General features: G+C 33.2%; 1 protein-coding gene across 1 annotated transcript in view; it reads right to left on the bottom strand.

Moving 5' to 3' along the window:
• FoxP (forkhead box transcription factor P) overlaps window positions 1–13,492 on the bottom strand; it is a 70,369-nt gene that overhangs the window by 40,983 nt on the left and 15,894 nt on the right. Inside the window, exons 4-6 of the mRNA XM_075361965.1 lie at window positions 10,172–10,355; window positions 4,871–5,093; window positions 3,191–3,235 (exon numbers count right to left, since the gene is read on the bottom strand). Coding sequence (XP_075218080.1) covers window positions 3,191–3,235; window positions 4,871–5,093; window positions 10,172–10,355 — 452 coding nt within the window. The remainder of the gene's footprint in view (window positions 1–3,190; window positions 3,236–4,870; window positions 5,094–10,171; window positions 10,356–13,492) is intronic.

Genomic DNA, 13,492 nt, shown 5'->3' with positions numbered 1-13,492 from the left:
TTGTTAACAGTGCAGTGTCATAATGCCTTGAAATTGTGTAAATGATGTGGATGCTTTTCGTTTTGTATGTGGTGAGTTTACCATAAAATCAAATAGAAAAGTCATTACACTTTAATTAAAAGAGCATATCATTTGTACCTTCAGTGTAAAATTGGTGATCAGGATAAAACGTGACCTCCTCATATAGTATGCACTAATTGTTCTGTATATTTAAGAGGATGGCTTAATGGTACATGGAAGGCTTTGCCATTTGGTGTACCTATGGTTTGGCGTGAACCAAAGGATCATGTAACCGATTGTTACTTTTGTTTAACAAGTGTGTCTGAAATTTCTAAAAAATCTAAACATACTGTAAAATATCCTTCATTGCATCAGGCCTGTATCTCACAGTGAAATTATTCCAGTTCCTGAGCCACCTGTTAATGTATGTTTTGAAATCAGCGATGAAGAATCAGGCAGTACTGATGAAGACAACATTGATTTTGATTTTGAATTATCTTCCAATAAGCCACATCTTATATCACAAAGTGAATTAAATGACTTGATTATCAAAAAGTCAAACTGAACTATTAGGCTCAAGACTGCAAGGTTGGAATTTACTTTAAAAAAAATACAAAAATTTCAGGCTTTCGAAGCCGACAAAAAGAACTTTCTTACTTAGTACTTTATTGATGAAAATAATTTGATTTATTGCACAAATATTGATGAGCTTATGTTACTCAGGACAAGTTCATAAACCTAAGGACTGGGACCTTTTCATAGATTTGTTCAAGTATAGTTTAAAAGTAGTTCTACTACACAATGGTAACAAATATCCTCCGTTACCAATCACTTATGGTATTAATTTGAAAGAGACATATGATGTAATGAAAGACTTTCTTGAAAAAATAAATTATAAAAAACATAGTGGGAACATATGTGGTGATTTGAAAGTTATAACTATTTTGTTATGCATGCAGTTAGGCTATATTAAGTACATGTGTTTTCTTTGCGAATGGGACAGCCAAGCAAGGGATAAACATTATGTTACCAAAGAGTGGAAGAAACGAGACAATTTAACTCCAAATGGGAAAAATATTATTCATGAGCTCTTAGTTGAACCCAAAAATATATTTTTACCCTCTTTCCATATCAAGCTAGGACTAGTGAAAAATTTTGTAAAAGCAATGAAGGATAGTCCTGAATTTTTGTACACCATGCAGAAACTTCCGAATGTAAGTGAAGGAAAAGTTAAAGAAGGAATATTTGTTGGTCCTCAAGTAAGAGAGTTGGTCAAAGATGATGTATTTAACTCAATGTTAAATAATGTAGAAAGTGCAGCTTGGGCTTCATTTAAAGATGTTTGCAAAAATCTTCTCGGCAAACAAAAATTCAACAATTACTACGACATTGTTAATCAACTTCTTACTTCATACAGAGCTATGGGATGTAATATATCTTTGAAAATACATTTCCTCCACTCACATCTGGATTTTTTCCAGGACAACCTCGGGGATGTAAGTGACAAACACGGTGAACGTTTCCACCAAGACATTTCGGAATGGAATACTAACATGCTAGCCGATTACTGTTGGATATTAATTTGGGATGTGCCTGAGGCTATTTTTAAAAGAAAAGCATCAGCAAAATCATTCTAACACAGGTATGGCCATGCAAAATTATAAATTTTACAGATTTTAATTGTATTTTCTCTTAATATTTTTTTTAAGTATAATTTATTTAAAACTAAGGGTGATAGAAAAATTGTATTTACAGATCTGTAATGTACGCAAAAAAGCAATTTCAAGAAATGGTATCACACTTAGAGAAACATTAAAAATTTTTTTTTGTCTATTGGTGTTATTTAGTAATAATTTTATGTGACTTATTATAGATTATAGATTTCTTAAAGAAACAGTTACCAATAATGAAAAATAAGTAAAATAAACATTTTTAAAGGAAAGAGAATAAGAGATCACTTCACTCAGATTACAAAAAAAAAATCAAGATGTAAAGAAACCAATAAAAATTATTTTAATTTGACTGGTTGCAAGCAGCTGAACAAATGAATTATAGTTTGTATACTGTTACATGAATTAGGCAAGCTTTTTTTCTCAGATCCAGTGACATATTTTCATCTTCTTGATAAAGATGGTCTTTAAATAGATATTAAAGCTTCTAAAGCAGTAAGTAAATTCGACATTATGTAAGTTTTTCAGATATTTTTTATTTAGATGGCAAATAAATACCAGGTAAGAATTGAGATAGCTGAATAATTACTTGGTTTGTCCAACACTTAACGAAATTTGAATGATTACAGAATCCTTATTGTTATTAATTCTGAATGAAGAATTTGCTATATTTCCTCATCAGATTGTTTGTTTATAACCATGCTTCTGCTCTTTAGTACTTTTTTATAAATTTAAACACTTGTTTAAAGATCACTCCTGACAAAGTATTAAATGGAATGGATGCACTTCTTGAGTTCAGTATTTGTCTTTGGGAAGAACACCAATAGATGAATCTCATATCTCATATCAAGTATCCTTGTTGATTAATTATCAGCGTCACATTTAAACTGACAAATGTTAAAGCAGTTTCTGTGTCAGTGTTATGACTGCACTGGAATTAAAAGTAAGAAGTAAGAGCTATTGAAAAGAAAAATCTAATCAGAATTTTGTTGTTATTTTTCATTTAGAAATATGTGATTAATTTTATTTTTGGATACTGACCTCTTTTTAATTTACTGGACAGATATTGGTAGTATTTACCTTCTTTTAGATGTATCTGTCCTTTTCTTAGAAGTTTATCCACAAATTACATATTATGACACATTTTCTTCTTTTTGTAATTCAGTCTTTTTACTCCTTACATATTTTATTTTACACTCTTAATGACCACATGTATTATGTACGTAAAAAACTGATTTCATCTGTATTTAAATAAAGAAAAAGATTAAATTAAAAACAGGAGAAGCATACACATCTTGTATGGAAAAAATTAAAAATGTGATGCAAATAAAACTAAAAATTAAACAAAAGAAGGAAAATGTTATCGATGTATTCTTGAAATTGCTCTCATCCATTTTTCTAAAATAAAACTTAATTTATATGTGTAAAAAATATATGTTATATTGATAAAAATTACATAAGTATGATAAAATTAACTGACGCTTTTAGTTTCACAAAATTATTTTCATCCATTAACTTACCTTGTTGAACATCAAGACCTGCTCGTTCCAACATGTATGGTAATCCTTGCAGCAACAAATGGTTAAAATAAAAAATTAGAATAATTTTAACAAATGTCAGAACAATAATTATAATGGTTTACACACTGACAAAAAATGGCATAATCAAAAAGTAAGTTTAGTTCACCTGTAAAAAAATGAAATGATATTTATGAAACCAACATTACCCTCTAAAGATTACAGCATACTGTTGACTATTTTATAGCAATTACTAGTCTATTTGCCAATTTTCGGGACCAGAAGTTAAGTATTGATGTTTAAGTGATGTTTGACCATGTTAGTGTTTATTTTTGTCCACCCGGCTGGGTGTCCACATAGTCCAGGCCATCTGGACATCCTCAAAATTAAGGGAGTATATGACTAAACATTTATTTTTGGAAAGTTACAAACACTTGATAATGAAAATAAAAATTTTAATACGTCATCACTCCCTAACAACTAATACAACAGGATGGTGATTTAAGAGGAGATCTTAATCTGCAGTGCAATTTAAAACTTAACATCATATTAAAACATGTGTAGTTCAACACTTAGTTCAAACACACTAGCTACTTTATTAACACATTTGTAATTCATCTTATTTGAGATGATAAGACCAAAAATTTATAGTTTTATGCAGGTGTCCCAAAATCTGTGATACTGAACCCCAATATGAAAAAATTCTATCTGATATAGAGGGAATTTTAAACTTACGAAAAGAGCTTTCCAGTAGTTTTACAAGTTACAGAAATTTCCCCTTCCCTCAATAAATAACAAATTTCATTATTTCTAATTGTCTGCATCATAGACAGAAAGAAACAGCACAGATAATTTATAAAAATTAAGCTGTAAAAATTACACTCTTTTTTTGTATGGTCTTCAAAAATCAGGGCCACAAAAGATTTAAAAGTTCCTTTAAAAAAATCTCTAATAAATTTAATTTGGCTGAATTTTTAAAAGACTGAAGGTGTTGATTTCCAACCATTATTTAAAAATAAAGTTTTTGTATCACTCTAATAAAGTAAGCCTCCCCTCTAACTAATTCCTGTTTAATACAAGCAACTTTTAAATGCTGGTTTCCGTAAACAAATTTAGTGACCATTTCCAAGCTGTTGAACTATGGTCAATTTCTCTGATTTTTAATATTTACAAAGAATCAAATTCTCCTTTAATCCATTTTCAAACTTCCATATTCCTAAATAACTTAATTTGCAATTATTATCCTTGTAAATCAGTTTAGATATACCCTCAGTATCTACTGATGATGACGTTTAACTATCAAAATATCTGTCTAGTTTTGGATTAAAATTTTCTTTTTTATGAACAGCTTTGAGCATTTTCTAGTTCAGAATTTATAAAAATATTGTTTACATGCAGTGTTGCTGTATATTATGATGCTATACTTGTGTTTTATAAGACTATATCTATGGTTTATGGAGTGTGACAGCATTCTGAGCAAACTTTTGCAAAAAGAGATTTGGTGTGTCTATTAGAATGTGACTCCATGCATTAGTGAACACCTTCTAATATTCCAGATGAGATAAAATTATATGTTAGTGTTTATATCAAATTTATTGATTTTAATTTATTTTAAATATACATTAAAAATTTTACACTACTGGTAATGGTAAAACAATAGAAAAACCATATAGCATGCTTTACCTCCAGCAAGTGACAGTGCTGATTTTTCACATATTCTTCTTTTTGATGAGACTCCTAGATTTGGTGTTGAAGGCCGAAGAGAAGCACTAGGTGAACGGACAGAAGAAACAAGGGAAGACATAGAAACAGGTGTTACTTGTGTAATAGAATTTGTACCAAGACATGGCTGAGACTGACTAAGGAATGTAGGCGGCGGACTCATCTTTGATAGACAAAGTGCACCCTGAAATAAAATAACATATATTAAAACATGTTTCAAAAAAGTAAAGCTATTGCATAACAGAAAGGTTCATCTTACTGCAATGAAGGTGATGAGATCAAGACCTAATCAAGCCATTAACATTTTCACACTATCAAAGCACTGCTGGCATTTTTTTTGCAGAATGAACTTTAATCAAAATCATATTCCAGTCCAGTAAAACAAGGAAATAACACCGATACACACCACTACTTTACATAAATAATCCACATCAGATTTTCACAGAATCCAATATTGTACAAATTCATCTATAATATTATCAATATTTAATTGTGTTTTTTCAATTGTTTTCTATCACAAAATCTGAATGTAAAACTGCTAATAAAATATTTGAAAAGCAAATGATTTTATCATATTTTTACAACAAAAAAAAAGTAAAATAAACCATTTAACAAAATTATCTGATACAAGAGTAAAAACAGAAAATAACAGAAAGATAACGAATACAGGTATCTACTGATCATTTCACATTTTAGAAATATATTTTTGAGATTTAACTACACATTTCATTACCGCCACAAAGACTTGCTCATTTCTCATATATTAAACTCTTCAAATAAAACAATAAAAATGATGAAAACTTAAAAACACTGAAATATCAATATTACTATAATGACCGACTTGGATTCAGAAGGCATAACGAGTAACAAAGTGTACATTTGTATCTGTTCCATTCAATATACAACAATTATTTATATTTTATAGCAATTTATGATACTTTTATATATTTTTATTTGCCAACTTACATTATTTTTATATATAATAAAACACATGGTTTATTTTTTAACCAAGCAAAAATGTCTTATGTGTGAAAACTTTGATGCAGAATTATTTTATCAGAAATATATACTCAGATTTATTCACCAATAAATTTTGTTTATGGATGAAACAAATGCACATTTCTGATAAGTAGAAACACAGAAGAAAATAACTGTGATCTTTTGATGATTAATAACTAAAAGACTAATGGCTTTTCAATTTATAACAACACACTGTTCAAACACCTTATATGCTAAAAAAATATAATAAGATATGATTAAATATAGATTACTGTTCTTTGACATGTAGCAGCTAAGTAAAAAGAAGGGTATTCATCATCAGCCAGAACAGAATGTGTTTATAAAGCTGAAAGTGAAATTCTAGAATATTTCAAACAAATATGCAATCACATCATTTTGTAGAAAGATAGAAATTTTGGGACAAGTTTGCAGTAGAATGATAGAAACAACTATTACATGTTTGGACAGTAAAAGATGAATGTAACAAAATTTTTCAGACAAGATAATAAATATTATCTTGTAATGCTATCCAAAATTAAGACTCGGTAAATAAGTCTGGCAAGGAGAAAATTAAATTGGACTGACAAAATGAAAACTAATGACGTAATGAGGAGTGTTAATTAGAACAGAAGCTTAATCAGAAAGATTGTCGATAGGAAAATTAAAAATCTCTGAAGGACTGTATTCAGTCCATCATAGAGTGCCTCATGAACCTGTTATCTAGTTATGGTTAGGCAAACTCTTTAGACTGCTACAGTAGAACGCCAATTCAGTAGTAGGAACTTTGCTGTCTGGCCGAGGATCTACTAATAAACGTGATACTGTTGCCGGAGACATGACTGAACGCGAACAAAAAACTGACCATTCGTAATTACTTTACATATAGGACGGATTTGCCAGTACGACCTGGACGCCCTGCAAGCGGCGGAACTGCAATTTTAGTCCACAGGCGCTATGGACACGCACGGGTCAACCTCCACACTAACGTGATGGAGCAGACTTGTGTACATGTGGAGCATCTACACACGGTGTATTGGCTGGTTTCGGCTTATAATAAACCAGACTCAGTGGTACCCAGCGAAGATCTAGATGCCGTGGTAGAAAATTGGGATGGACCCATGATACTCATGAGCGACTAAGCACAAGTCTTGGAATAGCAAGACTCTGAAAGCATCTTGTCAGAAAGCATCTGACAAGTGCAAATGGCAGGTTGCTATACGAAAGGGCACGAACACCCCGGTTAGTCGGGTCATAGGGCCCGAGGTGCCCACCTTCGTTCATCGAACGGGTAGATAGAATTCACTATACCCCGAAGGTCAGTGAATTGGAAAAGGTTCTATGAATCTCTCCAACGGGATTACAGGCCAGCGCATCCTGAATTCCTGACCACACCGAAGGAAATCGACGACAGACACGGTCAAACGCGTCATCGTCAATGACCGAGGCTCTGCCAAACAGCTCTACGGAAAAGACCACGAGGCCTATCATTAACAATCTCCCACTTCACATCTCTGACGCTATAGCAGAGAAGCGCCGACTGGGGAGGATATACCGAATCACCCTTCGCCCGATGATAAAAGGGCTTTTTATATTCAAACGGACAGAGCGAAACAGCTGCTGGCACAACATCGAGAGGATTCGTGGAACAAATACCTCGCCTCGTTTTCAGACGACCACTCCTCGGTGTTCAGGCTAAACAAAAAACTACGAGAAGGAAAGAAGCCCCGTCACCCGGTTGTGGGGCAACGAGGCCTTCTGGCATATTCGGAGGCGGACAGGGCCGAGGTTTTCACCGACACCCTGAAGAACCAATTTACTCCAAACCCCATCCCGCCTAGAACGACGACCACACAACTGAGGTGGAGTCCTTCCTCGTAGATTATTTAGCACAGGTGGAGGACGCCCCACTAGAAATAGACGAAATCACTGAGGCGGAGGTTCCCACAGCAATCAAAGCCGTAAGCCCCGACAAGGTTCCGGATGTTGACGGGATCTGTGCCCGTGCATTCCGGAATGTTCCACCCGCTCATATAGCGACAACAACCACAACATTCAGGTCAATTTTGTTCTTTGGATATTTTCCTAATTGCTGGAAAACTGCAAAGGTGGTATGCCTACCCAAACCTGGGTAAAGTCTGCTCTTTCCCCAGAATTACAGGTCAATCTCTTTATTAGCAGTGTTGTCAAAGCTATTCGAAAGGATTGTCCCGGAGAGATTTACGCGACATTTGGGAAAAGAAGTACGGCCTGAGGAATTTGGTTTCAGGGAGGGCCACTCGACGACCCTCCAACTGGTTAAAATAATTGACAGTCTTGTTGGAGACCTAAATAGAAAAACGGTAACTGCAACCGTTTTTCTAGATGTGGCTAAAGCCTTTGACAAAATTTGGCATAGCGGCTTGCTATATAAACTCGCGCATACGACGATTCCCTGTCGCTGTGTCAGATTGATACGGTCTTATTTACTAGACCGACAATTTGTTGTACGCGTAGGGGGAAAATCTGCTCCACCAGAGACGTAGCCGCTGGAGTCCCCCAAGGAGCAGTGCTTTCGCCGTTCTTGTACACGGCCTACGTCAACGATATGCCGCTGTCGGAAGGAGTCAAAACAGTTCTATACGCAGACGACACAGCATATTATTATGAATCGAGAAGTGTAGATTATGCGATAAAGAGACTCCAAAGGTAATTGGATCTAGAGCCGTTGCTCAATATGTAGAGAATCAAGGTTAACGGTGAAAAATCGGTGGCAGTGATGTTTACATACAAGACACGTGCTCCAACCAGACAGTTGGAAATCCTCTTTGGGAAAACAGTCAAGTACCTGGGAGTAGTCCTGAATAAACGGCTTACCTTAGGAGAACATGTTAAATATGTGACCCAAAGGGCAAAGGCCGTCAGGGCCTCACTATACTCAGTACTGAACAGTGCCAGTCCATATCCACTGGCGACCAAATTGCTCATTTTTCGGCTATACGTCTTGCCGATTCTAACATATGCTTAACCGGCATGGGGAGCTTTGTTGAACTCCACGCTTCAAAAGAAATTAGAAGCCGTCCAAAACATAGCGCTGCGGACGATACTTGGAGCACCGTGGTTCGTCAGAAACGTCACTCTTCGCTACGATGCGGGACTACACATCGTATCCAAGGTGGGGGTAGCACAGGCACGCAGACTGTTCGGGAGAGCAGCCGTGTCCGAACACGGCCATCTCCGGGATATCTGCCGAGAGGACCCTACTCACAGGGTATAAGAAAACGGCCTCATGCCGTATTAAACGAACCACCGTGAAGAGGCGGTACGATAGTCAAAAAATGACAAACCAGACTTAGGAGCCTCTATATCGCGTAACCTATAAATGGAAACCGCGCGAAAATTTCGGCCGCGAAAGTGACCGTTTTTACAATTAAATTTTGTTAAAACTATAAAAACCTAGACAACACGCCCACACCGTCCCACAAAGAGACCACGATTTAATTCAGTCAGCATATGAGACTCCCTCCGGAGAAGGGGGCACATTGCTCCCTCCAAATAACTAGAGCCTTGGTAGGTGTATTCCTGTTAGCGAATACACAAGGTGCTGGTACCGAAAGGACTTCAGTGGATGGACTGAAGGGGAATCACACCGGAAGTACTAGGCTCAAAAGCTTAGTCTTTCACAGTCAGACCCAGTAAATAAATTTCATGCTGCTCCATACGGATAAGAACGCAAATTATCAAATCCGTCCATAAATAAAATTAAAAATTTATAACCACCACTAAATAACCCATGAAACCTGACTGATAATAGAAAGATACAGCAGAAAGGGTCATTGTCCAGGCTCTGCGAACTGTAGAGAGAAACATTGAAACTCCCACCATTCTTGCGTTTCGTTTCATAGGAAAATTAACTGGTTAAAACATAACATTCTCATAAAACATGACATAATACAGTGAGAGAAAAAGGATTGATTAAATCTGTGGTAGAAGGATCAGTAGAAGATGCAGAAAGAGAGGCTGGAAAAATAGTAAATGATGATATAAAAGAAAATGGGTGCTATCAAAGATTTTAAATATTTAATTGGGAATGGAGGAGAATGGAGATAAACATGATACAAGGGACCTGCCTCAGGGGTGATAATGTATAACAATGATAATGATGAAACAAATGACACTAATGACAAAAATGTTGTTTTTATCTATTTAATGTGACAGTGAGTGTATATTGTTATCAGAATTCAGATATATAAAACCGATTCATGCCAATCTGAAAATTTATCTGACCTTCGTTGGATCCTTATCTTGTTCGGTTGTACTTTGCTGTTTTGACATATGTAGGTGTAACATCATTGCTTGTAACCTATCTCTTTCTTTCTGAAGTTGTAGTTCTAACTGCGAAACAACTTGCATCTGGACTCTTGCCTGAGCTGTTGATCTGTCGTCAAGGTTGTGCTCCTTGTTTAAGTGCCTGAGCATAAAAAAATTAGCGATAAATAAAAACTGAGCAATACGACACACGCAACCGAGCTGTAACTGTTAAAACTGTTATTGTTTTCTATTAATATAAAATTATCATGTGCTTTTATCAGTACTTGTGTCATATGGAAACAAAAAATCAAAATATAATTAAATATTTTTTTAAATTAAAGTAAAAATAAACCTAAAATATAATCTTTGAACTAATGAGTGCAAAGACAAGCAGATAAAGACCACTATATAAAAATAAGACTCTGCACAGGATGTTTTTTGATTAACATGGTTTTACATATTTTTTGCAAAATTAAAAAACTAAAAAAAACTGTATTATGTAAGCCATTCTCATATCACAAATTACAAGTTCCACGTTTCATGTGTTTTTTTTCTGTTCTGATGTTATACAAATAAATACTTTATTCTGATCAGCATATAATAATACATCATATAAACCACATCAGGAAGTGTGTTATTCTATGGTTAAAAAAAGAATGATCTCAGCATTTGAGGAAAACCAAGGTAAACTTTCATCATAGCAGCATCACAATCAATTGTAAAATAAAAAACAGATGTTAAAGTCCATATTAAATGTAAATACTATAAATATAGAATATACCATATTATGAATATTAGTAAATAGTAATGAATATAATGTAAATAATAATAAATAAAATATATGTGAAGACAATAAACAATTTGAATAACTATAAATAAAAAACAATTCAGAAGACATTATGAAAATTACATAGTGACATTAAATGGAGGAGTTAAAAATACATGATATTTTCTTTAGTATTACTTACAATTCATCTGAATGAGTAATATTGTTTCAGAAAAAAAGTATCTCAATTCTATTTTAAATAAATTGATGGGGAGGTTTATTTGAATTGGTGATTGGTTTATTAAAAATGTCAATTGAAGACACAACAAAGCTCTTTTTCATAAGCTGAATTATTGTGTTGAATTACACGAAATAGTCCTGTTGTCTGGTTTGACAGGTGAACATTTTTTTTTTTTTAAATGACTTATTTTTAGAAAAGTTGCATGTTTATAAATATAGATATTAGTTATTAATTAAAATTTTAATTTGCTAAGGAATGTATTTACAAGATTAATTTTTATTGGCGCCAAACATCTAGAAACTTCTAGCTTTTTGAAGGAGCCAATAAATGATATTGTATTTGAGGGAATTTGGGAATATATGCAGACTTAATAAATATTTAATAATAATAGTGTTTTATTAAGATGCTTCACAGAAAAACAGTACGGCTTGATTTTGTTGCAAATGAAATTAGTTTGATTGTCCCGTAAGAATTTATCATCTAACAAAACACTCCAAAATTTTGCACTACAGGTAATAGAAATACAACTGTTATAACAAGTGAAAAATCTATGTTATATAACAATGTTTCTATATTAGATTAATAATGCTACATCTACCTGAAAAGCACAATGCAATGCAGTTTTTTCCATATTTAAATTTATTAATTACAGTTAATGTTGAATTTTCTAGTGATTTAACATAATCTGGGAGGGGGGTAATAATAATTAGTTTAAGATTTTGGGCAGGTCATTAATAAGAATAGCAAGAGACCGAAAAAACTTACTTGTGGCAATACATATTTCATATCCTGAAGCGAGGAGACCTGTGTTTTACGTCATATAGAAAAATGAAATTTTAACTGCTTCTTTACAATAAGGTATACTTTGGCTTACTATATTGCTGATATGGATCGTATATTTTAACCAGTTGTAAGCAGCACCCACTGACACTGTAATAACTAGTGTTTCATCAGAAATAAATGCAAAATTAAATCAACTACTTTACTGTGGTTGCAGAAATCAAAAAGGGAATCTTATTGTTATGTATGCTATTTAAAAATGCTATTACCTAAAAGCTGGAAAATAATGTGGCAAAAAAATGTGTCAAAAAGTGACATAAATTAAATTTGTAAGCAGGTTTATAATAGCATCTATGACTTCTTTTAAACTATTAGCAGGGATATAATCAATACCCACTGAATGTTTACACCATATATTCAAAATGCAAGTTTTAACTTTCTGGGTATCAACAGGAAATAAAAATACTGATTCATCAACAAAACAATTTTAGGTGAATGCCTTTGTTTGAAATAGATTAATATTATTGTTATTTCAAATACTGGGAAAGAATTTATTAAATTCCTGTATTATAAGAATAGGAGATGAGATAACAAAAGTTGAGTCCTTTTTATTCTTGGTGAAGTTATCAAACATTTTATTTCCAAGTCCAATTCCACCTTTAATAATTTCTTAGATAGTTTTCACTTTATTGTTTGAATTACCATTAATATAATATATTTTAATCTAATAAAAGATTAGTTATTCATAAAGATGCGATAACTTTAGTATAAAATTGTTTATAATTTTTCAAACAATTTTGAAAGTTAATAAATAAATCATATTTTGACGTTTCACAGAGATTCCTCAGTATAAAGTTGCATTTTACAATTCCATTAATATTCCATGAATCTTTCTTTCAGTGTTTAAATGTTCCCTGTTTTGTTTAAAAGACAAGCTAAATCAACCTTCTGAAAAAACATTAAAAGAATTGCAATATTTCTCAACAAAGCTAGTTTTGTCATTATTTCCAGATTGCTTCTGATAAATCGATTCCCCAATTGTTTCTGATAATAAAGTTCTCAAATTTCTAATTAATCTTGATTGATCACCCTCTTAAAAAAATAACAGTAATCATTAACTTATCGAATGGTTTCATTAATAAATGACAGTTATGATTGTAATCTGCACAAAAAGTTTGAAAATTATCTTATTAAAATTAACATGTGACGTGCATATATATGGCACGTGAGATCCATAATTGAATCCATACAGAAACACTGAAGCATTTGAATTTGTCTCTTTATGCAATCATTCACTTTGGGTTGTTTTAACAATGGTTGAACCTGCAAAAGTGTCAGTGTAGTCATGTATGATGATCCAACTTTTCGATCTTTGTCAAAATAGGGAGGAACTGTGCCCCAACAGCATATCAATGGCATTCGTATTACCATAAATGAAAACATGGTTCTCAGGTGTAAAATTCTTAGTTAGAGCCTCTGCTTCATAAATTACAGATGGAAGAGGATTCCC

Source organism: Lycorma delicatula, chromosome 4, assembly GCF_047948215.1.
Source record: "Lycorma delicatula isolate Av1 chromosome 4, ASM4794821v1, whole genome shotgun sequence".
In the NCBI taxonomy this organism is placed as follows: domain Eukaryota; kingdom Metazoa; phylum Arthropoda; class Insecta; order Hemiptera; family Fulgoridae; genus Lycorma; species Lycorma delicatula.
This window is presented reverse-complemented; position numbering and strand designations above follow the sequence as displayed.